At 41.4% G+C, this 26,965-nt stretch overlaps 1 protein-coding gene across 1 annotated transcript in view; it reads right to left on the minus strand.

Annotated features, from left to right (window-relative positions):
* Positions 1 to 26,734, minus strand: part of TNFSF11 (TNF superfamily member 11) — a 40,179-nt gene extending 13,445 nt beyond the window's left edge. The window contains exons 1-2 of the mRNA XM_037060680.1: positions 26,372 to 26,734; positions 19,594 to 19,761 (exon numbers count right to left, since the gene is read on the minus strand). Coding sequence (XP_036916575.1) covers positions 19,594 to 19,761; positions 26,372 to 26,602 — 399 coding nt within the window. The 5' untranslated portion in view covers positions 26,603 to 26,734. The remainder of the gene's footprint in view (positions 1 to 19,593; positions 19,762 to 26,371) is intronic.
* Positions 26,735 to 26,965: the final 231 nt, after the last annotated feature.

Consider the following 26,965-nt stretch of genomic DNA (forward strand, 5'->3'; position numbering starts at 1 on the left):
TGTGTGCTTAAAAAAAAAAGACCTGTGGCATAACCAAGGACGAGTTAAAACTCTAGCTAGAGACTCATGAGGTACTGCTGCTTCATGTCACATCTGTTGCTATGCACCCACGGATGGCAATTCCTCTCAGAAACAATACAGAGAAGTTTCTATGAGAAAAGGGGGATTAGGTTACAAAAAAGTCAATTCTCAATATCTGTTCATGTATTCCCACCCCACCCGTAAATTTTTTTGCACTCTAAGATTGATATCATTAATCTGCATAGGTAATAACCACAAACAACTTTCTTCTAAGACTATAATTTTGGGGCACCCTGGCTCCAAACCCAGCCAGTCTAACTCAACTAGATGTTGACTTGGTAGTTTTTAAAAGAAGCTTTCTTAGGTGATTCTAATATGTAGCAGGTACTGAGAAACATCATTACTACTGCGTGTTCCCATGGACAGTTGTTTGGTGACATCTCTATTTAGCCATAAATGCATTGTACCCTCATATTTTGTATCTATTCCACATATTAAAAATTAAATAATCTCTTACATTCATAGCCAACAAAGGATTTTCTCTTCTATGGTCATATTTTATATTTATTAGTATCAGAGGCTAGGTAATATTAATACCCTGATTTTTCGGACTGGGAAATGGAGGCAGTAAGAACCACTTTATACGGCTGGGAACTGACCCTGTGCCACTCGGCTCTTCTTCTAGAGCTAAAATCCCATAACCCTTTTTAAGACACAGTCATCAAATATACCCCTGAAGCTGAGAGAAAAGTGTCAGCGGCCAGTGACATGGTTCAGCACATGCTACTCCCCAAAATGGCACATTGGCATATTAAATACTTCAAAGCTGAACAAATTTAAGAAAGAGCAGGTGAAGAGAGGACTACCTGACCGCCTCCTTCTCCCCTGAAGCAGGTCATAAGACCTTCATGTAAGAGACATGCTCTCCAAACCTGGAGGAACATAACAGCCCTGTCTCTAAGACCAAAGGATGCTCAGAAGACAAATCAGAATGAACAGGCTTTGCCAAGTTTGCCCGGTTCCCTGTCCTCAGCTCATGCCCCTCTGTCCTGTCCCATCGCCCACACCCTTCTGCTCCTCATCAAACCTAGTCGAAGCATTCAAGTTAACTGTTTCTTCAGGTCTTCATTTTTTTAGGAAAGTTCCCATGTCATAAAACATACATTTGCATGCTTTTCTCTTGTTCATCTGTCTTTTGTCAGCCTAATTTGCAGGGCTCCAGAACCTAGGAGCACCTAGGAAGAACCTAGGAGAACCTAGGAAGGCAGAGGGGAAAAATATCTTTTTTTTCCTTCCCTACCCCTTTGAAGACCATGGTTCCCTCCCCGAAGTAATAGCTCAGAAAGGAGGCACAGTTTGAGTGGGGATCCCATGAAAAAAGGGCCTCCACATCAGGGAACATGGTCTCAGACCTCCAGGGGCTCCTGAAAACAATGAGCTCAGCCCTGGCTGAGCCATGCTCAGGGCTTGGCTGGTGAAGTCCCCAAAACAAGCTGTGCAGATCCTGAGCATGAGGAAGGGGTATCACATCTCCAAGTTCACTCCACAGAGAAATGCCACTCTGTTTTGTCATTCTTCTCAAAATCAGACACTTTGCTATGTACATCTAAGCACAGATCTTTCTTGAATTCCCTCCTAATTAATATTTTCATTTTCAAGATTGTAGGAAACCCTTCTGGAGGAATATCAAAATTCACTCCAACTGAAAATTCCACCTATTTTTTAAGCTTTGAATTAACATTTATTTTTTCCACATTAGTTCTATAGTTCTGTTGCATTAATTTAAGTGTTTTAAAATGTTCAGACTTCTTTATTCCCCAATCATATCATTCAGATAGTTTCTGGTTACTTTAAATTCAGAATATTCTGATTATCTAATTTGGGGAAATACTATAGAGAATATCTGGATTCCTCTCCTTTGAACAAATTATTCAGATGAAAAGATCTTTTTAAAAGGTGTTTTATTTTAAATCCAGTTGTACATTAATTTTTAAAAACTAATCAGATAACTCTCTGGATAAACATCCAATGCAATTATATGTTATCTACACCACCGAATGCCAAAGTTTTGCACAGAAGTGTAGATAGCTTTCACAGATTCCCAGCAAACAGCTTCCAGCAGAAGCTAGAAACAGTCTCCAGGGTGAGGAAGGGGGGCAGAAAGCCCTCCCTGCAATCTTCTCTTGGCTAAGAGCCACTAAGAAGAACCCAGCGTCCTGTTCCCCGGGAAGAGCAGAAATCTGTCTTCTCAGAATACAACATTTTAGCATCTGTCACATGCAAGGGACAGAAATAATTGCCTCTGGGTTCTATCAACTACCCAGGACAACTTAAGATCATTACCTATAAGTTACTAAGAAAATTCGCATGAATGAATGAACTTACTCATGGTCACACTGTAACAAATAGGCTTTTCAGACAATTTATGCATTTTTAGATAAACATAATTTTCGCCTAAATTAGGATAGCTTCATTTCACCCTTCAAAATGGGACAAAAAGGAAAACGGAACCACTGGCAGGCAGCCAAATCGCTTCCAATTCAATAGTAAAAGAAAGCTTCTAACATACTGCCACCTAGTGGACGCTGTCCAACATTGAGAAGCCTCAGGTGCCACAGCTAGGCTTTGTAGATAGATTTGGAACTGCCTTCTGCTCCCACTCCAGTCTTGAAAACAATAGAGATGAGGAAATTTCACAACATTTTTTTAAAAAATTGTCTCATTGTGGTATTTTTATATCTATACTGCATTAACTTTTCATCTTTGCTGTCAATAGTACATTTGAACAGACAGAAAACAAATGATAATGATTTTTTAAAATCTCTTTTAATTCACTCCGAAAAACGTTGGAATTTCACAATTTATCTTCTAGGAAAGAAAGTACACAGAAGACCAATGTGATTGTGTAACTGTGGTCCCTAACATTGCTTTTCTTCAACTTCTCCTGAACTCAACATCAGAGGTATAATTCCCAGTGGCGTGATAGGGAAAACATAAAGAGAACAGACCATGTCTTCAGTCTGTTGGGACCCTCCAGGCTGATGCTCATTTTTCTACATGTTTTAGGATCTTTGGCCAAACATAAAAAGTGGAGAGACCCCAGAATTTGCTCAGTCTTGATAAGTCTGGGCCACTTAGGAGAGGTTATTATATATAAGAATAAAAATACCTATGAGTACTTTTATTTTTTTTAAGATTTTATTTATTTATTTATCTTTAGAGGGTAAGGAGAGAGGGAGAGAAACATCAATGTATGGCTGCCTTTCATGCGTCCCCTGCTGGTAGTTGGCCTGCAAGGATCCGGCCTGCAACCCAGGCATGTGCCCTGACTGGGAATCAAACCGAGATCCTCTGGTTCGAAGGTCCGCGCTCAATCCACCAAGCTACACCAGCCAGGGCGACTATGAGTACTTTTAAATCCTTTGAGCAGTTATGGGAATTTTACTCTGGGTAATTCCAACATTTACAGCAAGTAGCAACCAAGCCTGCCTCTGCAGACTCAGCTGGATAACTGCCCCAAAAAAGATTTTGATAACATTTCAATTCAAGAGTGATGTTATTAAGTGGGTCTTAAGTTTGTTTGACTGCAGTGGGTTTTTTTCCTTCTTTGTCTTAAAAAAATAAACAGATTTAAGCTCTCACTGATGGCATCCCCAGTCATAAAGATTCCATGAAAAGGTCAAATTGATGCAGCCTGGATTTATCAGACCAAAAATCCCACCTGTGCATTGTGATGTGAACTGTGTGATCTGTGTGGTACCCATCAATCTGAGCATAGAAGAAGCAATTTGTACAGCCAGATGCTTTGAAAACCATTGGCACCAGCTCCTAGCCAGGGTCTCAGGTGGCTGCCTCCCTCCATAATTCCAGCAGCAGCTGCAGGGACATCTGGCTGGTTGAACAAGGATTTAACACCCCGTTTGCCAGATATAATACAGGGTCATACACTTGTTAACATATGTAATGCATTTATTTTAACATCTTAATGATACCCTTCAACTAATTCTTCTCCAACCCAGTTACAAGAACATTGCATTCATCAGCTGCGTTAGCACATGAATGCCACACACACACACGAGTTGTTTCTGAAAATGAATAGTCAGTTTTCTATTCCTGCAGAGAAGTCCTGCAGACTTCCACCTGGTATATAGCTGAGAAATCCATTCCCTCTTCTCCAGCCAGAGGACCACTTTTTTCCTTCAAGCTTCACATATCTCATTAGGATTAAAGTAACAGCCTTCTACCTCCTTTCCCAGTCTCCTTCTCTCTTCAGACCAAGAGTACACATGGGAGCAAGTCCCTTCTCTTCTGAAAATCCTGCAGGGGCTGCCTACACACTTCAGGAACAAGTTTACATTCCTGACAGGGTTTGTAAGGCCCAACAAGGAGACAATTCTGAGGTGTTCTAAATTAAAATTGCAGTGGCCAGAGAGTAAAAGAGACCAAACAGTTACCCATGTTAATAACTGTGGACCAGCTTAGACAAAAGACTGCTTACATTCCAGTCTGTCGGAATTTAGGATTAATTTCCAGGTGGCTATTTCCACGGATTTCTGAGCTGGGCACTGTCCAACTCCAGGAGGCTCCACTTCTTGTTTCCTGTGGACTTCGCAGGTGCAGCCCACAACCGGTACACCGGAGTAGACACTTCTTGTTGTAGACTCTACGTATCCCAGAGCTGACCCCTTTCACTTTCTCCCTGCTTTGCTTGTAGCTAATGTAAATTCTTCCAGAGGACTCACGTTGGTCTCCCCTCTCCCGCTACTTGATGTATAGAAATCTTTGCAAACTCTGAGAGGATGGACATGTTGTCTTTTTCTAAATATATTTGATTGATTGTGCTATTACAATTGTCCCATTTCCCCCTTCATTCCCCTCCACTCTGCACACCCTCTCCCACCCACATTCCCTCCCTTTAGTTCATGTCCATGTGTCATAAGTTCTTTAGCTTCTACATTTCCCATACTATTCTTGCCCCCCCATTTTCTACCTACCATCTATGCTATTTATTCTTTTCCCCCCTTTTCTCCTGTACCTTTTCCTCCTCTCTCCTCCTCCCACTCCCCTGTTTCTAACCCTCCATGTGATCTCCATTTCTGTGGTTCTGTTCCTGTTCTAGTTGTGTGCTTAGTTTGTTTTTGTTTTAGGTGTGGTTGTTAATAATTGTGAGTTTGCTATTATTTTTACTATGCGTGTATTTTATCTTCTTTTTCTTAGATAAGTCCCTTTAACATTTCATATAGTAAGGGCTTGGTGATGATGAACTGGTTTAACTTGACCTTATCTGATAAGCACTTTATCTGCCCTTCCATTCTAAATGAAAGCTTTGCTGGATAGAGCAATCTTGGATGTAGGTCTTTGGATTTCATGACTTGGAATACTCCTTTCAGGCCCCTTCTTGCCTGTAAGGTCTCTTTTGAGAAATCAGCTGACAGTCTGATGGGAAGTCCTTTGTAGGTAACTGTCTCCTTATCTCTTACTGCTTCTAGGATCCTCTCCTTCATTTTAATCTTGGCTAATGTAATTATGATGGGCCTTGGTGTGTGCTTCCTTGGGTCCAACTTCTTTGAAACTCTCTGAGCTTCCTGGACTTCCTGGAAGTCTATTTCCTTTGCCAGAATGGGGAAGTTTTCCTTTATTATTTGTTCAAATAACTTTTCCACTTGTTGCTCTTCCTCTTCCCCTTTTGGTACCCCTATGATTCGGATGTTGGAACATTTAAAGATGTCCTGGACATTCCTAAGCCTCTCCTCATTTTGTTGAATTCTTGTTTCTTCATTGTTTTGTTTGGTTGTTTCTTTCTTCTTTGTGGTTCACTCCATTGATATGAGTCTCAGTTTTCTTCCCATCACTATTAGTTCCCTGTGCATTTTCCTTCATTTCACTTAGTATAGCCTTCATTTTTTCATCTAATTTGCAACCAATTTCAACCAATTCTGTGAGCATCCTGATCACCAGTGCTTTGAACTATGCATCTAATAGGTTGGCTACCTCTTGGTTGCTTAGTTGTATTATTTCTGGAGCTTTGATCTGTTCTTCTGTTTCACCCCTTTTTTTGTCTTGTCACACCTGTTTGTACTGAAGTGGGGAGCCTTAGGTGTTCACCAGGATGGGGCAACCCAGTCTGTGGGTTGTGACGCTGTATGTCGGGGCAGGGTCTGAGAGGGAACAATGGCACTTGTTCCACTCTCTGTTGAACCTCAGTCCCTTCCACCACTTTCCCCAAGCACACTGGGCCCTTCTGGTGCTGATTCTTGTGTGGGTGGGCTTGTGTGCATTCTAGGACCCTGTGGGTCTCTCCAACAAACTCTCCTGTGAGGCTGGGAGTCTTTCTCTGTGCCTCAACCCCCACAGGTGTTTTCAATTGGTGTTTTGAGGCCTTATTTTCCTGTGCTGGGCCTCTGGGTTGCCCAGTCTGTCTCGCTCCCCAGTTATCTGCGAGCAAATGTGGGACCAACCGGTCAGCCAGCCACCGTGCGTGCAGTGCCTCGAGTCACACTCACCCCCTCGCTGGGTCTGCCAGTTGCCACCTCGTGCCCTGGGTCTTCCAACTGCTGCCTTCCTGTGCACCCAGGGTGCCTTGCAGGCCCGATGTCACTGCTTCTTGTGCCCTGACCCCTCTCTGCTCTGTTGCCTGACTCCGCCTCTCCTACCGGTCTAGATGAATGTGTCTGTTTCAGGTCCTTGGCTGTATGACTTCCATACAGTTCAATTTTCTGTCAGTTCTGGTTGTTATTTTGTTTCTAAATTTGTGTTGTCCTTATTTTGGTTGTGCGAGGAGGCGCAGTGTGTCTACCTGTGCCTTTATCTTGGCCGGAAGTCCGACATGTTGTCTTTCCTACCTAGTCACACTGCTAGTGGTTTAGACTCTATGTACCAACCTCCCCCTCCCCCCACCTTTTTTTGCTAGCAATGGCTACCTTCTTTTAAGAAGAAAGTTGACTTTGTTTTGTTTTGTTTAACAGGCCTTGCACAACTAGGCTGGTTACTTTTCCAGATTTTCCTGTTACCCCTGCCCTGGGCCCCCAAACCCCACCCCCTAGGCATGCCCCCATGTGCCAGAGGTGCCAGCCTTGTGGAACTACTCACAGACAGTTTCCCCCAAAGCATCCTGCCCTCTGGTTCGCAGAGACTTGTGTACAGCTGCTCCCTCAGATGGTTCATGTTTGCGATAAAGATTTCACTCCCATGCTAGTCTTGTTTACAGGGCACAGAAAGAATACCCACCAGGTGTTGTGCAGAGACAGGATTAGAATCAATGTCTTAGCCTCTTGTCTGCCTCCTCTTCTAAAGCTCACACTGACCTTCAAATGCACAGACCATGGAGAGACTTTTCATATGCGCCTGGATGAAGCTGGAGACCCCCCAGTTCCATATGAAGAGTCAATGGTGACTGTTCAAAACTACCTCAAAGCAAACACAGATCAGAATGTGATCTGTCACTTATGTATATATTATGAGCGGTGTAGTGAAGCCTGTGTCTCAGCCCAGGCCCCCAGGAGCAGAGCCCTATGGGTTTCCAGGACGAGAGAGGACAGGAGCACTGGGGTCCAGGGCAGGGTCCTCACCATCCCCACTGCAGGGAGAGGGGCATTGGCAGGTGGAGAGTATGCCAGCAGGAAGCCGGAAGGGAGAGGGTAGACAGAGCACAGGCTCCGCAAATCCTGAAGGTAAGGGCCATCTAGAACTTAAATTGGTAACTTACATTTTGATCCCTAAATAATTTATTTCTTAATATAAATTACTCATCTGAAAAATTCTCCTGAAGATAAAGCCTTCTTAATCAGCATACTTATCTCCCTCACATCTGAGTACCCCCTCTTAGCCTCCTAAGCTCCTTGCTTCCTGCCTGAATCACTTGGCACCATCCCTCGGCAGCCCTGAAATTCTCAGGGAAGAACTTCACCACAGTGAAGTCAGTGTGGACTGGCCTCCTCCTACCACCTTAAGCTCAGTCCCCAGGGGCTCATTTCTCTCAGAAGAAGCTGGCTGATTGGAAAAGATGCATCTTTGCAAGCAGATAACGTGCTCTCCCCACTGAGGGGCTGAAAGAGAGAGTGCTTTTGTTCCCTAAATCAGAAGGATGCTTTCCTGGCGGTGTGGTGGCTTTGCTGGGAAGAGAACATTAGTTTTTATTGCTTGACCTTCACGGTTTAAATGACGAAGCTTCTTCTACAGTTAAAGGTCCCTTGGATTTTCATAAAGCAGCCTAAGACAGCACTACTGGTGTCCATAAACAGCCCAATTTTAAAATGTCTTATGCTATGGTACTTGTCTAAAAAGTGTGGTGTCAGGGCTTGGCAGAGTGGTTGCAGTGTGGCGTCCAGTGGGCCTGCTGTGTGCTGTGTCTTTGCCTTCTTCTACCACTTGAAACATAGCCATGGCCCCTGACACCAGGGCAGCTGTGGACACTCACAAAGCATCATCTCCTCTGAAGAAGGCTCATTCTCACACATCCTCCCAGAAGTGTTTCCAGTACTAGGATGAGACTCAAAGAGAAACAGAGGTATCAGGCCAGCCACTGCGGACAAATGAGGCCCAGAAGGAAAGGGGCAGAGTGGTCAGTGAGGGGCCTCCCGCTTCAAGGTTCCTAATGTATGGATTCTCCAAAGAGGCAAGAAGCATCCCTCTCGAAGGAGCAGGAAAAACAGCATGTTTGGGAATAACCTCTAGCCCTTTGCAAATCTTTCTCGGCTAGCTTCCAGCAATATAAACAACCAGCCACCTGGTTCATGACAACAAAAGCAGGGATGGGCAGAGATCACTCACTTATTCACTAAACTTGTTCTTAAACTTTTCTTGAGCACTTATTGTATGCCTGCCACTGGGGACAGAAACTACGTATCACACAGTTCATGTTCTTGCAAAGCTCACATCTGAGTGAGCCCCAGCAATGTCAGACTCATACAACTAATTCACCGAAGGGGTGAAAACAAGAAGCCCTGGCATGCACGGGGAGGGGGGGTTCCTAATTAAAGGTGGGCAGCCAGGCATCAGCATGGGCTTCCTTCCAGATATGGAAGGAATGCCTGAACTGAATTTTTAAAGACAATTAGAAAACTAATGATAAAGAATGACCTGGAATGGCATAAAAAGGACCACATACAAAGACACATAATGCATTCACTCTTTCATTCTGTTACATAGAGTCTAGTGATGGCTGCCAGGGGCCAGGAGTCCTGTGAGGTACTCAGGATGCTGTGTTTCCAGGATCACAGCAGGGAAGCAGAGGGGGCTGGCACAGCCATGTTCAGGAGGGGCCAGCCCTTCACGCTGGTGCGGCCACTGAGCACAAGCAGAGGAAAGTGATGAGAGGGGGCACAGGCAGTGAGTCTGGAGACTCGGGCTGGAACATGGAACACACAGGACTTTGTGGTCCATGTTCAGCAGCTCAGACCTTAGCCTGATGACTCCAGGGTTCACCAAAAAAAATTTATAAGCAACAAAGGAAACATGTTCAGATTTGCATTTTAGAAGTGAACTAGAGGCTGTGAAACCATGGACAGTGTTTCATGTGCAGTGAAACCCTCTGGGTCACTGCACTGACCCAGGCAGGAAATGATGGTGACATCTACATTAAGGAGACAGCAGTTGTAACACAGAATAGAGAGAAGGGGTTAAAGGTTTTTGTGAGAAGGTAGAATTCACAGGATGGGGCTGGGATGAAGAGTTAGTGAGTGAGCGTGTAACACTGTCTTCTGGCTTCCGGTTTAGGGTTTCGGGCATGACGGGGTCATCCCTGTCGTGGAAGGGCAGGTCAGATGAGAAGCACTGGGGAGGAGAGATTCAGAGCTCACCAAACTTTCTGATGAATATGAGCCTTACAGTCTAAACAAAAATAATAATGACAACATCATTATTTTTACTACTGTTGCTGCCACTGCTACGACTCCTACACCTGCCATCAGCCCCTCCACCTGTTGTCTTGAAGGACAAAGACTGAGGACCAGGGTAGCACCCTAGCGATGAGGAGACTATGTGGGAGTGAAACTCTTCCAGACCCTGAACCGTCTGCTCATCTCAGATACAGACTGCTCTCTGCCGTGTCTCACACCCGTCTTTTTACACCGCACGGGCTTGATCCTACTTCTGAAACACAGTCACTTCATTCACTAGTGGTTTCCCTGTCCCCCAGCGGCTCTCACCTCTCGTCAGGATGCTTACACACCTTCTCAGTGCGGGCGTTCTACGAAGCCCTCCTGTAACACAGACCAGCCCTACTGGGAGAGAATTTCCAAAATGGCAGAGCCTAGCCCTGAACTACCAAATCAGAGTATTTGTGACAGATATGGGAGTGCCTTGTTTGTTTGTTTGTTTGTTTACTTATTTATTTCATTTATACAAGGACTCCAGGTGATTAGGATCAGCAGATATGGGAAACACTGCCTTGGGCACCCTTCTTTCCAACTCCACGAGCTATACTTCTCTTAGAATGAGCTACTCCCAGTGCAGTGTCCAGTCTGTGTTTCACCACCCCCTCTGCAACCCAAGACCCTCAGTTTTGTCCACTTCTGAAATCTGAGCCCAAGACCCCAAGACATATAATTAGATGCTCCTCTTTCTGGCATGGCCTTTCTCTTCTCTGTTTCTTTAAAAATGTCAATCCAGAATGTCTTTCCTTCCATCCTGAAGTACTTCTAGCATGAAGATAGACCACCTTTGATGACACCACTCACTGGTTACTCCCCTCTTGCAAACTACCCTACATTTTGTCCCAGGTCACCCCTGAGTTGAGCACATTACAGTCAATAACCCATGGGTGGGCAAAGGCAGTACATGCCCTTGAAGTTACAGGAAAATTCTGTGGGTCTTACCTCAGCTTTCCCAGAAAGACAGCTTTTATAAATGCTAGATATGACTGGGGTTGATTGGATTGCAGTTCCCAAAACTGTTATGGCAAACAGAGATGAAATCCCATTGGAAAACCACTGCATGACTAACATCTTGATTTGGGAACATCAGTGCCCCAACCCGAAGTTTCCTTGTGGGTTTACAAGAAACTTTCTTGAGACACATACTCTTATACACAAAGGCAAAGAGATGATTAATGGAGTTTAAGTTTTTTTGCCTTGTTTTTGAGCAGTGTGTGCATGCATTTACTAGGAAGCAAATAAGAAATAATGTGTATGTAACAACTCTAATGATTATGATTTCATAAGCAGCAAAAATCTACTCAAATTCTATTTAATTCCCCATGTACTTTAGTTTTAAACATGGAAATAGGCTTCTTGTAATAAATGAAATAGGGATTCTAAAGGGATCAGCTTTACATATAGAAAAAATAAACACTTTGATGAAATTTCTGGTTTTAAATTAATGTTCTTGAATCCACAAAACCTACTAAAAACTGCAGATGGTGATCAAGTTTTATTCAAGGGTCAGAGAAGCATATGCCAAACAGACTTCTGAACGTTCCTCAAAAAGCTGCATGGTATTAAATTTACTTTTAAATTACTATTTCCTGTAATTTAAATATTTCTAAAGTATTTTAAACTTCAGAAGAGAAAATCTTGACCATTCAAATGTTTCAGACATTTGTATATTAATTAACTCTTGCTCACATAGTGACCTCATTTTCCTGCCCAAGTAGGGTTTAGTGAATGCTAGAAACTTCCCATTGTCCTCTAAAATCCACTCTCTTTATTTTTTCCAATTAGCTTTAGGAAATCCCCTTCCTCAAGCTTTTTGGGGAAATTGCACTCAGCTAGAGACAACATTGTGCAGGCTCCCTGGCACCAAGGTGTGGTCTTCTGCATAAGTTCCACCAATAAGAGACTACTAGAGGTGAGGATGTGTCAATTCCCAGGTACTGCCCTCAGGTTTTCTTCCTCCCTCCCTTTCCTCGTCTGTAAATGGCAACAAATAAAGAAAGAGCTTGGCCCAGAGATGGAAGGGAACTGTTGAGGATGAAAAAGCCTCCCCATTAGCCCTAAACTGCTCCCCTCTGGATTATTGCATGCAAGAGAAAACACTTTTCTCTTATTGAGTTTACTGAATGATGGGTCTCTTCGTTATAGCAGTGTAATATGCATCAATAATAGTGAGTATTTCATTGAGGATCAAAGCACGTGAATCTTTGAGGATGAAGTTCTTACTTTGCACTCACATTTTGAATTCTGTAGGAGACAAGGTTAAGTATGTACTGATCTCAAGGAAATAAAAAATTCAAGTAAGATTTAATTGTTCAAAAATGAGAACTCTCTGCTCTTATTCCTCATTTTCCAGTATTTGGAGGGTCAGAAGCTTCCTGACTCCAAGAAATACAGGTGACCCTTAAAAATAGGGGGTTTGGGGAATCAGCCCCCAAAACTTTACTAATAGCCTACTGTTAATGTAGGTTAATGAAGCCTTACTAATAACAAAAACAGTTGATAACATATTTTGCAAGTTGTATTATATTCTTACAACAAAGTAAGCTACAGAAAAGAAAACAGTATTGAAGAAATCAGCAGCCAAGTTAGAGGTGTAGGTAGATACACTTTACCTACTTGCATACCAAAAGAAAACAACAACAAATTAATAAGAACAAAAAAAACAAAAACCAGTACTGCCAGAAAATTGAACTGAATGGAAGTCCAATAACCAGGGAGATAAAGAAGAAACATTCATCCAGACTGGTAAGAGAGGCAGAGACAGGCAGCCGGGCAGAGAGGAGGTGGCAAGGTGGTGGCAGGGAGTCTCATATGTGCATGTGGATAAACTGGGAGGAACAAATGGGGAGTGAGACACACCATGCAGCCAAGAATTCCAACACAGGGAAATAAAGCCTGGAAACCTCTAGCTATAAAAACCTGTGGGGGGTGAGGCAGCAGGAGAACCTCCAAGCCTCACAGGAAAGTTTGTTGGAGAGACCCACAGGGTTCTGGAATGCACACAAACCCACCCACCCTGGAATCAGCACCAGAAGAGTCCAATTTGCTTGTGGGTAGCAAAGACAGCAACTGAAAGCTGACCAAGAGCTAAGCAAGTGGCATTGTTCCCTCTCAGACCTCTCCCCCACATACTATGCCACAACACAGTGACGTGGGTTACCCCGCCCAGGCAAATACCTAAGGTTCTGCCCCTTACAACGTAATAGGTAGGCCAGGACAAAGTAATATGGCCCAGATGAAAGAACAGATCAAAACTCCAGAAAAACAACTAAGTGACAAAGAGATAGCCAGCCTGTCAGATGCACAGTTCAACACACTGGTAATCAGAATGCTCACAAAAATGGTTGAGTATAGTCACAAAATAGAGAGAAAAATAAAGGATATACAAAGTGAAATAAAGAAAAATGCACAGGGAACCAACAGTGAAGGAGAGGAAACCAGGATTCAAATCAATGATTTAGAGGAGAAGGAAGAAATAAACATTCGAACAGAACAGAGTGAAGAAACAAGAATTCAAAAAAAATGAGGAGAGGCTTAGGGAACCTCTGGGGCAACTTTAGACACTCCAACATCTAAATCATAGGGGTGCCAGAAGGAGAAAAGAAAGAGCAACAAACTGAAAACATAATAGAGAACTTCCCCGAGCTGGCAAAGGAAATAGACTTCTGAAAAGTCCAGGAAGCTCAAAGAATCCCAAAGAAATTGGACCCAGAGAGACACACACCAACACACATCATAATTACATTACACAAGATTAAAGGTAAGGAGAGAATCTTAAAAGCAGCCAGAGAAAAGGAGACAGTTACCCGAAAAGGAGTTCCCATAAGGCTATCAGCTGATTTCTCAAAAGAAATATTGCAGGTAAGAAGGGGCTGGAAAGAAGTATTCCAGGTCATGAAATGCAAGTACCTACATCCAAGATTACTCATTTTAGCAAAACTATCATTTAGAATGGAAGGGCAGATAAAATGCTTCCCAGATAAGGTCAAGTTAAAGGAGTTCATCGCCACCAACCCCTTATTATATGAAATTTTAAAGGGACATATCTAAGAAACATAAGATGACAAAAACTGTGAACAGTAAAATGACAATAAACTCACAACTATCAACAATTGAGCCTAAAAGCAAAAACAAACTAAGCAAACAACCAGAACAGGAACAGAATCACAGAAATGGAGATCATATGGAGGGTTAACAGCAGGGAGGAAGAGGAGGAAGAATAGGTGGAAAGGTACAGGGAATAAGAAGCATAAATGGTAGATACAAAATAAACAGGGGGAGGTTAAGAATAGTATGGGAAATGGAGACACCAAAGAGCTTATACGTACAACTCATAGATGTGAACTAAGGGGGAGACAATGCTGGTAGGAGGACAGGGAGAAAGGGGAGAAAAAAATGGGACAAATGTAATGGCATAATTAATAAGATATACTTTAAAAAAGAAAACATTAAGGAAGAGAAGATATACTTACAGTGTTTATTTGAAAAACATTCATATACATATGGATCTGTGCAGTTCAAACCTGTGTCATTCAAACCAGTAACTTCATTACCGTAGTTAATGAAGCATATGCCAACAAGAAAACTTAGCAGTTGTTGTTATCATCATTGGTTTTCATATACTGGAGTGCATTTGGAGAATTTTGTAAAATTGTACTCCTAGAAGGAGACAGAGCTATGTTTTTAGTTCACATTGATAGGCCTGCTTCTGTATAGTTTACAAGCTATGAGGAGATGAAGAGACCCAAGAAAAATGAGACTAAAAGTGAAATCAGGATGAAGATAATTTGCAAAAACATTAACTTTCATTATTGCCTCAAGTTATAATATGAATAATTATCAGCTGTAACATTAGAAGGACATCAGATAAATGAGAACCAGGTTTATGATATCTGAATGGCTTTATGAGTTGTCTACTAATGTCTGTTTTTATTTCAAAATATTAGTTCACAGAATTCAGTAAGTCATCAACACCTATTTGCTCCTTCCCTTCATTCTTCAAACTAAACTAGGTGCAATGGGAGAAGCAGGAGCGAAATGGCTGCAGCTCACTTCCTGAGGGAGCATGTGGCTTCATTTCATGATTGCTAAATATTTTTGTTTGTGCAGCTCTTTCAGGATAAAAAAATTAATATTCTTGAACTTACATGTTTATTTATTTAAATACGATTTTTTAAAAAGCCTGTACTGGTGTGGGCAAAAGTACATATATAGTTCTTCTGTTTTATTATTTACTTATTAATTATTTTTTTCATAGGAACAACTGTAAACCTACTTTCGCCCACCCCTATATATTAGGTATATTATAAAATAGTTGCAAAAACATAGCTTCTAAAAAAAGCTAATACTAGCTCAGGGTGGTGTGGCTCAGTGGATTGAGTGCCAACCTGTGAACCAAAGGGTCGCCAGTTTGATTCCCGGTGAGGGCACATGGCTGGGTTGCAGGCCAGGTCCCCAGTAGGGGGCATGCAAGAGGCAACCACACATTAATGTTTGTCTCCCTTTCTTTGTCACTCCCCTTCCCTCTCTAAAAGAAATAAATAAAATATTTTTTAAAAAATTATAAAATTTACAAAAATTAAAGCTAATACTAAAAAATACACATACAGGTAAATCCCCATGTTTCCTTCCCATGTCCTAGGGGATCATCTTGAATGCACTGAACATCTCACTTTGAAGAACAAAGGGCCTGTGTAAGTAGTGTATTGATCTCTCTCTTCATATTGTTCTTTCAAGTATGTTTGAAAGTAAGTTTTAAGTTCTTCACAAATGAGTATCCAATGTGAAATCAATAATCTGGCATACTCTAACCAAAGAGAGTCAGAGTCCCAAGTTCTCAGAATGTACCGTTAGTGCCCAAACAGATGGCTTTCCACTGAAACCAGCCAGGAGGCCTGAAAGCCAGGTGCCCACCCTGCCCATGCGGGGCAGGCCCATGCTCAGGCCTGAGCTACCACTCTGCTCCTGGGCTGGCAGAAGCCACAGAGGCTGCCAAGGCTGGAAAGAAGAATTGCTTCATAAATCGGACCCCATATTTGCACTAGTGTTTTCTTTATTGCCATAGACTGTTATGATAGACTTTGAAAATTGTGGTTGGTAGGGCTGGATCACTAAGAGGCTTTGGAGTTCTGTGCTACAGGGGGAAAAAGCCAAGAAAACCCAGCCACAAACAAAACGAGGGGGAAAAAACAGCATTACTTGTCTGGCCAAAGACAGGCTGGGTAAACACCACTTTTGCACACATACAATGTGATATTGTGCTTATGTCTAGCATTTGTTACCACTAGATGGGTTGATCTCTCAATAATGATTGCAGCCACACATGTAATTTTGTTTCATGGGTTCACTCAATATCTATATTAGAACTAAAACTAAGACATAAACCTACTTATAAATGCCTGATACAACCATCCTATTTTTAGCATTGGCAAAAGAAATAAGAAATCTGATTATTTTTGGCAAGATGTGTAGAATGTCACATTAACTAATAATCCTTATCAGAGGATAACACAACTGGAAGATCATTTGGCAAGGGTAAGAGAAGTGTAAATCCTTAGGCACAGGATTTATACTTAGGCACTGATGGCAAAGTGCCTAGCACAGTATGTGCACTTAACAAACACTGGTTGATTCTAATGGTGAGGTATGAACAGTACTCATCTCCTTCCTAAAGATCCTCTCGTCTGGAGCAAGAAATCTACCTCCAAACACATACTGATGTGTCATGATAGTCATTCTTTAAAAAGGATTACCTGTGGTTAATATGTAAATTCCTATATTACTACCAAAACAAATGTGAAACTAATAAAGTTCTATGCATTTTGTGAGTCATACCGTCTTATTAGTATAATGAAGACTGTGTGCCTTTAATAAAGGCAGTCCACACTATTCTTGTCTGCCCACAAACCTTTCTCCCAGCTTGCCAGGTACTGAATCTCTTATAATTAATGTTACTCATTTGGAATGAGGCACCATGTCTCCAAAAGACTCCTAAAATAGTAAAAATTCTGCCACTGTTGCTCATCAACATCTTTAAGTAAAAACTGGTTTATCTACTACCCTGGAAGTCACTTACAAAGCTCAAAGGGAATGGGTCACTGAACAGGTACGTTCTGATGGGGCAGGCAAAGGCAGAAAAGTTCACTGAAGCCACAGAAGGCATTACACGACTGCCAGGGAGCAGCGTTTGCCACTGAGCACTCCCTCCACCTAGGATTTGTTTTCCCATGAAACATGCAATAAGGTTATTGCTCTCTAGTAAGTATTAAATTTATTAAGTACATTATAAGTTTATTGAAAATTATAAATAAATAGTTCCAGGACCATTTTTGAGTAATTCAAACTATGCCCACTTATTTAAAATCACTCCATATTCTGTTGAGTGACAACACGCACAAGCTCTCGTCTAAGGTTGCTGTCGTCTTTCATGGATTTTGATTTTGCATAGTTACTTCTTGACATTCTCCAATCCAATTTAAAAAGCTACTCTAAAGTTTCCTTGTTTTATAGGAAAGCTTTGTACCTTCCTTTTTAAGTTTATTTTAGGAAATATTTTAAAGTTATGAATTTACTGTCATTTATGTTTTCTCATTATTGTTTGAGATGAGAGGAGCCAGTGAATATTAACTTTTATAAACCATTTTATTTTGCATGTAGCCTTTCAGTTCCTTTTGATTCTCCCATGACATACAAATCACATGACATACAAATTCTACCTTCTCCACATATATATTTTCATATTACATTCTTTTGCGTACCTACACTAGCTAGTACACGCTGAGTGGTAATAACATAGGGATACTGGGCAGCTTTGCTGTGTTCCTGACTTTAAGAAAAATGCTTCTATTTTTCACCATATGGCAACTTTCAGTTTGAGCAATTACAGATAACATTAAGAATCCAGCTAGTCTTATTTCTTAAAGCATTTTAAACATCAGAAATAAAAGAAAAATTTTGTCAGTCACTTCTTGGTATTTATGACATGATAATGTTTTCTCCTGTTACCTGTTAAGATGAACCATTCTTACATTCTCAAATAAATGCCAATGGTATCTATTCTTCTTAACATTATTTATTTTCAAAATCACCTGGACTGACCTGCATATTTATTTTTTCAGAAGAAACAAAAAAGACAGTTTTTAAGACCAAGCCAGTGGAATTAAAAGTTTCCCCTCATTGTAAGAATATACATCCTTGGTCAAACTTAACAGAAAACTAGGAAATAATCATTTGCCTAACCAGAATTACCTTAATTAGGGGTTCAGTTTTGAAATAATAGATTAATTCTAATACACATAAATAATTGCTTGCAGAGAGATTACTAAATATTGGGGAAATAGAATGAAAAGAAGACCAATGAAAATGAAGCATAAAACAAAACAAAAATGAATAGACTAGCAGAATTGCTATCGCTATACCTCAAAAATTATAATGTAAAAAAACAAGATTGAGTTTAAACATGCATTTTCAAATATGCATCTACTACATAAAGCTAAGCACCTATGCATTAATTATAAGGAAAATTTAACACTTACAAGCAATAGGTTGCTATAGATACAAGAGCTATCTGCACTTTGACTCCATGATGCACTTTTTTAAACATTTTAAATGTAATCTAAAAGATTAAGGTGCAACTAGTATCTATGACAATTGTGTTTAATTTCTTAGTCAACATTTTGTTCTTTGCGATGCTTGAAATGATAAAGTCAGTTGAAAACTGGTGCTATCTCAACTTTGAGGGTTATACAAATAGCTTCATCTCCCTGCCTTTAACTTGAATCCTCTTTTAAAAAATACTATTACTACCTGTTGATTTAAAAAATAAACTCAATTCAAATTTAATTTAGATTTAAGGAATTGGAGAACTCTTGTATTTACTGTAAGATGATCAGAGATGGCCAGGGAGTTGCAAACTAGAGGCTGGGATATAAGCGTGGATGTAAGAATCCATGCCAATGCACAGGCACTGGATGCCCTGGGCTTTACCCAGGGAAAGTAAATGAAATAATTCCAAGGCTGATGGATCCTCAAGTGACCTTATCCAGAAGAGTAAAACATGCAGTTATTACAGTCTTTCTCAATTAGAGCTGTCAGCATAACAGAAGTCACTGGTCTTCTCTGTCCCCATTTCCTCTCTTCTCACCCAGCTCTCCTGGAAAATGAAAAAGTGGACACAGACTATCTCACCCATCACATCATGTCCTGTTCTGTTTGCTTACCTCCTCACCATAAATGACAACAATGGACCAGTTACAATTATTCTCAACAGAACCCTGGATCAACAGATGTAAACAGGAGATCCTACCATGGCAAAACCAACTATAAAGGAAATAGCTATCAGAGTGCTTTGAAGTGAGGAAATGGTTCTATGGCAGGGAATTCAAACTAGCAAGCTGACCCACCAACTCAAGAAGAATGAAGAAGGAGGAGGAGGAAGTGGAGGGGGAGAAGGAGGAGGAGGGGAGAAGAGGAACAGGAAGGAGAGGAAAAAGAAAAGAATATTTCCATAAATATGAATGTCTCTGGTAGCCACATTCAACCAACACTTCGAAATAATTCTGCTAATCCATTAAGTCTCTTTAGCTCTTTTATGAATGCTTATAATAAAAAAGAACAAAATCAACAGCAGTTAGACTATTTTAATTTCATTATTAATGGAATCAATGAGGGCCCTCGACTTATAACCTCAACGTGGACTCACCTTTCCCACAGCTGCTTGAAAGGCCTGTTTAATTCTCTTACACGAATCAGGTATTAATCTTGAGTCCGGACTCTCCAGACTTGTATCTTGCAAATCTGCGTTTTCATGGAGTTTTAAAATTCTATTAATGCAGTGAGTGTCATCTTCTGATATTCTATTAGGGTCCATCTGAGAAACAAAAATGTAAGGACATTAGATGGTTTAACATTAATCTTTCTTCTATTTAATAAAATGTGCCTTAAGAAATATATATATATTGCAAGAGTCTTTATGTTCCCAACAATTAATAATTAATACAATGACCCTCCAAATGGTAAAAACACTGACTTCTAATTTATTTTTAGGTCCTCAACACAAGCATACACATGGATTCATGGTGAAATTGTCCAAATCGTCTGACAAGGTAGAAGTCCTCATAGGGGGTGGCGCATCAAGGAAATCACATTTAGCCAGTGCAGCTAGAGAAAGTTTTTGTCTTTAAATCGTATGCAGCATGCTGGATGGGATTCTGAAGCCCACTCAGATATTCCAAGCACGAAGCCTATATAAATCAAGTTAAATTAACATCCTATTTGGCCACCATGTTTGTCTGACCGCTTTCCTAAAATAATGTGTATTTTAATCAGCCAAACAGGGTAACAGAAATCCATTTCCTAATCCCAAAGAAAATCTGAAGCCAGAGATAATTTGCCTTTTTACTGAACCTCTTTTCAGTGTTTCTCAGCCCGGAGAGACACAGCTGTCGGGAGCACCTGGGCATATGTGTAAGTGAGATGGTGTCACTTGAGATGAGAAGGGCTGCATGGGGTCCAGCAAACTATATGAATATGCACTGAGGGGACCTTAAAATTCATGTAATGTGAGGTATTGTGCCACCCAAAATATCCCCATCGGGTTGCTAGCTGGCCATCTGATTGAACCACTCGTTTAGCACCACTCGTTTCTTAAAATCCTCTGCCTACTCCTTCCAGGGCTCTGTAGTGGCTTCAACTGCCAAGTAAAGGAAGAGATAACTAGCTATTAATTATTTAATTATAATACTTTAATCTGTTGTCCTTTTATCTTAAAAATTTAAGGTACTTCATGTACATTTACTTATTAGTAGTTACAGACTAGACAAAAACAAAAAGGAAAAATTATATATAAGTTTACAGTAACTAAAGCTCAGCCAATAATACCAAGTCTCTACTCTCAGGTTTAATTATCTTTTTTAAAAGTAATCAGAAAGATGTTCAAATTTATTAAAGAGCTATTGGATATAAACTGGAAAGTATCTTATCTGTATCTGAAATTCTCAAGATGGAATGATAGCTTTTCAACAAATGTGCATCCACTAATATAAATTTTATTATTCCAGTCTTGCAAAATATAAGGATTATATATAATCATGGGAAAGATAACACTCATAAAGCAAAAGTATCTGCAATCTATATTTACTTTTATATTTTGTTTAAAAATTATTGTGAATCAGAATATTTGAGTTTTTATATAAGAAAAGCTTTTGGTCACATGCTTTTAAAAAAAACTCACTTATGGAAGTGTTTCCCACAAAAGCAGAGAAGCCTGGGCAACTGATATGAAAGGTCATTGAGTTGAGACCTCAGGAAAGAAGATTCATGCAAGGGCCTTGGTAGCTCACCACCAGAAAAACACTGAGCTAAGGAACAATATGGTGTCAATGGGGAAATGCCTGGGGACCCTAAAGTGGGTTCAGCTCAAGTCCTGCCAACAAGCTAAGCATCATTCTAACAGAAACAGCAGTCCCACGTACTCCCACTACTGAAAGTGCAGCCCAAACACCTGCAGCACTAGTGGCCCAGGGGGAGCTTGTTAGGAATTAACACAGAATCATAGCTCCCCACACCCACTCACTGCCTGGAAATCTGCATTCTTGCTAGATCCCAGGTGATTCTGATGCACATTAAAGTTTACAAGTAATGCTTTAAAATGTCAATACATAAATATAGATTTCTGTTATTAAGGTGACTTTAAATTTCCTTGGACACCAATTTTTAAATGTTTTAACAAGTAACACCAATTAGTACCAAAATATGCAGAACTTAATAATGGTTAATGATTTGATGCAAAGAACTATAATGCAAAGATTTTGTTCTCTCTCTCAAGGGAAAAAAAGACCATTCCCAGAATCTTCCCTCTAATTTAATCAACATCCCTAAGGGAAGGAGTGAACCGAACCCCTCTACAGGTGTTTCAAATGTGCAGTTGATGCCTTTTGACCTGGCCAGTCCACCACTGGGATTATACCCTAAGAATCCTGAATCACAAATTCAAAAGAACCTATGCACCTCAGTGTTCATAGCAGCACAATTTATAATAGGCAAGTGCTGGGAACAGGCTAAGTGCCCATCAGTAGATGAGTGTATCAAAAAACTATGGTACATTTGCACAATGGAATAGTAGAATGCAGAAAGAAAGATGGAGCTCCTGCCCTTTGGGATGGCATGGATGGAACTGGATAGCATTATGCTACGTGAAATAAACCAGCTGATAAAAGAGAAATACCATACGATCTCACCTATAAGTGGAACCTAATCAACAAAACAAACAAGCAAGCAAAATATAACCAGAGACATTGAAATAAAGAAGAAACTGACAGTAACCAGAGGGGAGGCGAAGGGTATAACAGGAAAAAAGGAAAGGTCATCAAGGAACATGTATAAACGACACATGGGCAAAGTCCAAAGCGGGTAAGATTGAGGATGGGAGGTGAGGGTGGGTAAAGCGGGGGCGGGGGGGAGTGTGGGGAATGGTGGGGGGGAAATGAAGACAACTGCACTTGAACAACAATAAATTTTTTTCATTTAAAAAAATGTGCAGTTGAGAATTACTGTTTCAGAATGTATCTCCTACCCCACAACCTATCTCCTAACAAAGGAGTCTGGACAGAGAATCTATGTGTAACGAAAAAATGATACCTTGTAGTCTATTTTACTCACTAATTAAATAATTCACGTGGTACAAATTAGCAATGGATATCTTTCTAGTGTTGCAAAGCATTTGAAAAGTTTTTTCAGTAAATTAAACAAGCCAGCTACTGGGCTAAATGCTGCAAATTAGGTAGTGAACAAAACAGACCATCCTTCCCTCACAGAACTTATACTCAACAGAGAAACAAAAAATTAATAAAAAATCACCATAAGCTTAGTTACAAATGAATCCATTGTACTTAGAAATGTCTGAAAAGATTAAATAAATCTTTGCTATCTGATTTAAAATGGATGTTGTTAATGCATTTATCAAATGATGTAGTTCGTGTGAAATAACTCAGTTGTTTCCAAGAGAAAAAAAGAATGGAAAACAAAACAAAACTTTCCTGAAATTTAATCATTTGTAGGGTTAAATGAGGCAGGATGCTTGACATTCATGCTACTTCCTTATCTGTTTTACACACAGGCAGCCTGCCCACCTCTGCATCAGATTTGTAGCAGTGACTGCTCTCCTGTTTGGGCAGCAAACAGCCAGAGTCAGTGTACACACTGTGGGTTTAGGGGAAGGAGTTGAAAGAGCAACAAAGATTGAGTTTTCTGAAAAGCTTATCTCTAAACTTTGAATATGGTTGTAGGGATGTTTTAAAAGTGCACATACATTTCACAAGCAACTTCCTGAAAAAAAGTTTTTGCAAACCAAAGTATGAATACTATGTGGTAAGTATATAGCACAAGCCACATGATATTTTCTCTTTGGCAAGGTTGGTGGGGGAAAAGCCAATCTACACTGGATCTAGTACCCTTTTTTCTTAATCTAAGCACCACGATCTGCAAACATTAAGAAGGCTGATTCCTTTTTAACTATTCAAACATAAATTGAGAAGAAAAAAACTGGAGTCACTAAATCTTATACTATTCTGTGCATTCTTCTAAATGCATTTAAAACTAAATTAAACTTTTTTTTGTTAAAGATTTGTATGGCTTCCCCTCTATCACTTTAAACGAAAACAATAAAACTGGCCCCTTTTTCTAGTAAACTGCAATGTAACCTGATACTAATCATTTCACTCTAATTCAAATGTATTCAGAAACCCCAAGTACAATAGTTGAGCCACAACTTCAGTGCAAGTCAAAAAACTATCTCTTATTTGGTAGCAAGTTCTAATCCAATAGAGTGGAAGAAAGTTAAAATGTTAAATCAGTGACAGGTCAAATTGAATTTATTATCTTAACTAGAGCTTTGAAAGAAGGCCTCAACACATATAAAACTGGGGTAAAATGTAGCCGTGAACTCCCACATACACATCATGAGCTTCAACAGTTGCCTAGGCATGACCAACCTTGTTTCATCTCTAATAACCACTTCCCTTGCCTCATCCTCTCCACCATTATTCGTAAACAAAATCCAGACTTTAGAGCATTTCATTGATGACTACTTCAAAATGTATCCCTAAATCATTAGGCCTCAGGTATCAAACTTAGATATCATTTTTAAAAAAATGCAACCAGATCTAGTGGTGTATTCTTATGAACACACCGCTCCTGATATTACTTCTTTGCTGAAGGAGATGGCCTTTTACAAGTGCAGCACAAAACTGGATTCAGAACAATGGTGAATAGACAGGGTCCAGCAGAAGTACGGCCTGCCTGAGTGTGGTTGGCAGGGTAATAATATGGGTGTAAAAATTTAGTTTTAATTCGAATATCTCACCTGAAATGTCATACAGTATGCTTGAGTGTGATAGTGTTCTGTTACAGAATTACATGCTCATGATTTTGTAATAAAAGTGGCATTATTCGTGCTAGACCCTGTATTTTGCATGTCTTAGAAAAACCCAATCTTCATGTCATTTAGGAAAATTGTCCCCAGAAGTATCATGACATTATATTCTCTAAATAAAAATCTTCCAGCGAGGCTGCTAGCATGTCTGCTCTGGGATGTGGGACTCTCACTGCTATCTGTGTGACATGGAGACTGGGAAGTTACGACAGATGATCATCAGAAGGCCACACCCCTCATCCCACCAGACCATTAACATTGAGAATTTCTACCAAGAAGCTGAGCAGCTGTAACAAGGACCCAGCAGCTCACTCTTTCCTATGTGGCCACATCGATTCCCATGGCTCCTGCCCCTGCAAGCTGCTCCTGGTCCCTAGAACTCATCTATTCCCTACTGCTCTTTCAATGCTGGACACTCACTTCACTATTACTATATGAAGATGTCCTATACCAAAGGTGTTAGGAAAGATAACAGGTAGCAAACTAGTTCATCTTCTGGCCCTCTTCTGAATGCTGCTGTCCTGTTTGACTAAGAATTTTAAGTGTTATGTTGTAGGCTTTTCCATTAGCTGGCACCACACCATGCACATAGTCAGTTTAGATTGTATACTGAATAAATGATTCTTAACTCTTAGATAAGTGCTATATTCCATAGCACTTAGTAGTGCCATGTGCAGTGCAGGCACTTAATACACAAGCTTGAAATGGGTAGGAAAGTGCATGCTGGGAAATGGGTAAGCCGCTCACCCTCTATGGCCATGTGCTCCGATGGGAGAAAAACATTTCATCACTTTCACACGGATTTGTTGCAAGTAAACCACTCAAAGTTTTTTTAGAAAAAAAAATTCTCAATAGATTATTTCATTACTATACAAATACAAATTTTCTAAAATATTGCTCATATTATTTCTACCCTGTTTTAAGTAGATAATGAAACTAGGTCTACAAATCACAAACTAGTGGAAAATGAAAACATAACAAAAAGCCTATGATACCAAGTGATGCAGTTCAAGACACTGGCACATGCCAAAAAACCTTACAACCTAAGCAATACCATGTTCTGATGCATCTAGTTGGGTTTAGTAATCACCTTTGAATCTGAAAACCAGTGAAGTCCAAACCCGACTCTCTTTCCCCATAAAAAAAAAAAATGCACAGTCAGCCCTCCACTTCCTCTGAGAAAAGAGTTCACTACACCAGACAAGAATATTTGAATGAATCCAACCAACTGCCCTGCAATTTCCAAGAAAACACAAGAGCGTAAACCACCAGAAAGCATAATATTACAAATTTACCCCTTCCTTTCTATCTCTCTGCAGTTCCCAAGCTGCCTTCCTCGTCTTGTAAAAGGGTGGTTATTTGATAGATTGTATGGAGGCTGTGTCAGCGGAGAGAACTTCACCGTTACATACACTTTGCTTCCTTCCTCTGCGCACCTTAGTGGGAAGGCATGAGAGTCCTTCCCTCTTATTTTACCCCGCGAAAGCGGAGCCGTGGTCCAAGACCAGGCTTTTCTGGTCGCGCTACCATTCTGCCCTCCCAGTGACTTGGGCATCACCACCCGGGCGCCAGCAGCTGCTGGCAGGACTAGTACTGCGGCCTGGAGCATACCTACAACGCAGCCAGCCCCGGGCACCCAAACCCTCTCGTGGGCTGGAAGGGAAAGAAAGGCTCTATGGTTACGTGAAGCTGCTCACTTATTTTCCTAAGTGGACGTGTTAGTTCTTAGTTCCCAGTGAGAAATGGATGGGGGAGAAGTATGCAATCTCCAGAAGAAGTGAGTGGCCAATGCTGTCTCGCCGGGGGAAATTCAAACGCACGACGCCAAGGAGAGTCCAACCTCCATGCGCTGAGACCCACAGCCGGCATGTCCGTCCCGCACCAGGCTGTCCCCAAGAGGATGCTCCCTCTTTAGAATCACTTTTCTCTCCTGAATATGCAAGATCTGGAAAGCCGAGCCGGGGGCTAGACTCGGTTTCCCACCAGCACTGGAGAAAGAAAGAAGGTGGGAGCGCCCGACCCGCGCGTTTCTGGGGAGTCCAGCACTCACCTGCGCTCGGAAGTAGAGGAACAGGGCAACGCTGCAGACCACCTGGCCCAGCCCCAACCCCAAGAGGGCCACGAACATGAAGCGGGAGGAGGCTGTGGGATGCTGCGGCGCTGGCGGGACGGGAGGTGGCGGGTTGTGCAGGGGACCCTCGTGAGGGGAGCCAGAGCCGCCGCTGCCCATTTCCTCCGAGCCACGCAGGTACTTGCTGTAGTCTCGGCTGGCGCGGCGCATGGCGTGGTGCCCTCTCTCTCCGGCGCTCACCGCCTTCTCGCTTCTTCCGCTGCAGAGCTGACGACTCGAAAGGCGCCCCGCGCTGGGCCAGGCGGGCCTCGACGTGGGGCGCTCAGAGCCAGGCGCAGCTCCTGAGCGATCAGGCGAGTGGGCAGAGCGCCCCGCAGCCCCAACTCTTATAAACCGCTTGGAGAGGGCTGGCCTCGAGAGCCAATCAGCCCAGGGCGAGGCTGCGTCTTCCACTCCCACCTCTGGCTTCACTTTTTCCTTTCGCCCTCCTTTCGAACTTTCTTCTCTGGAAGGTCTCCTCCCCATTGGGCCCTCAGAAGAGGAGGCTGTGGGTCGTTCCCGCGGTTACAGCCA

Source organism: Sturnira hondurensis, unplaced genomic scaffold (assembly GCF_014824575.4).
Source record: "Sturnira hondurensis isolate 20B ecotype Veracruz unplaced genomic scaffold, ASM1482457v3 Scaffold0001074, whole genome shotgun sequence".
Classification (NCBI taxonomy): domain Eukaryota; kingdom Metazoa; phylum Chordata; class Mammalia; order Chiroptera; family Phyllostomidae; genus Sturnira; species Sturnira hondurensis.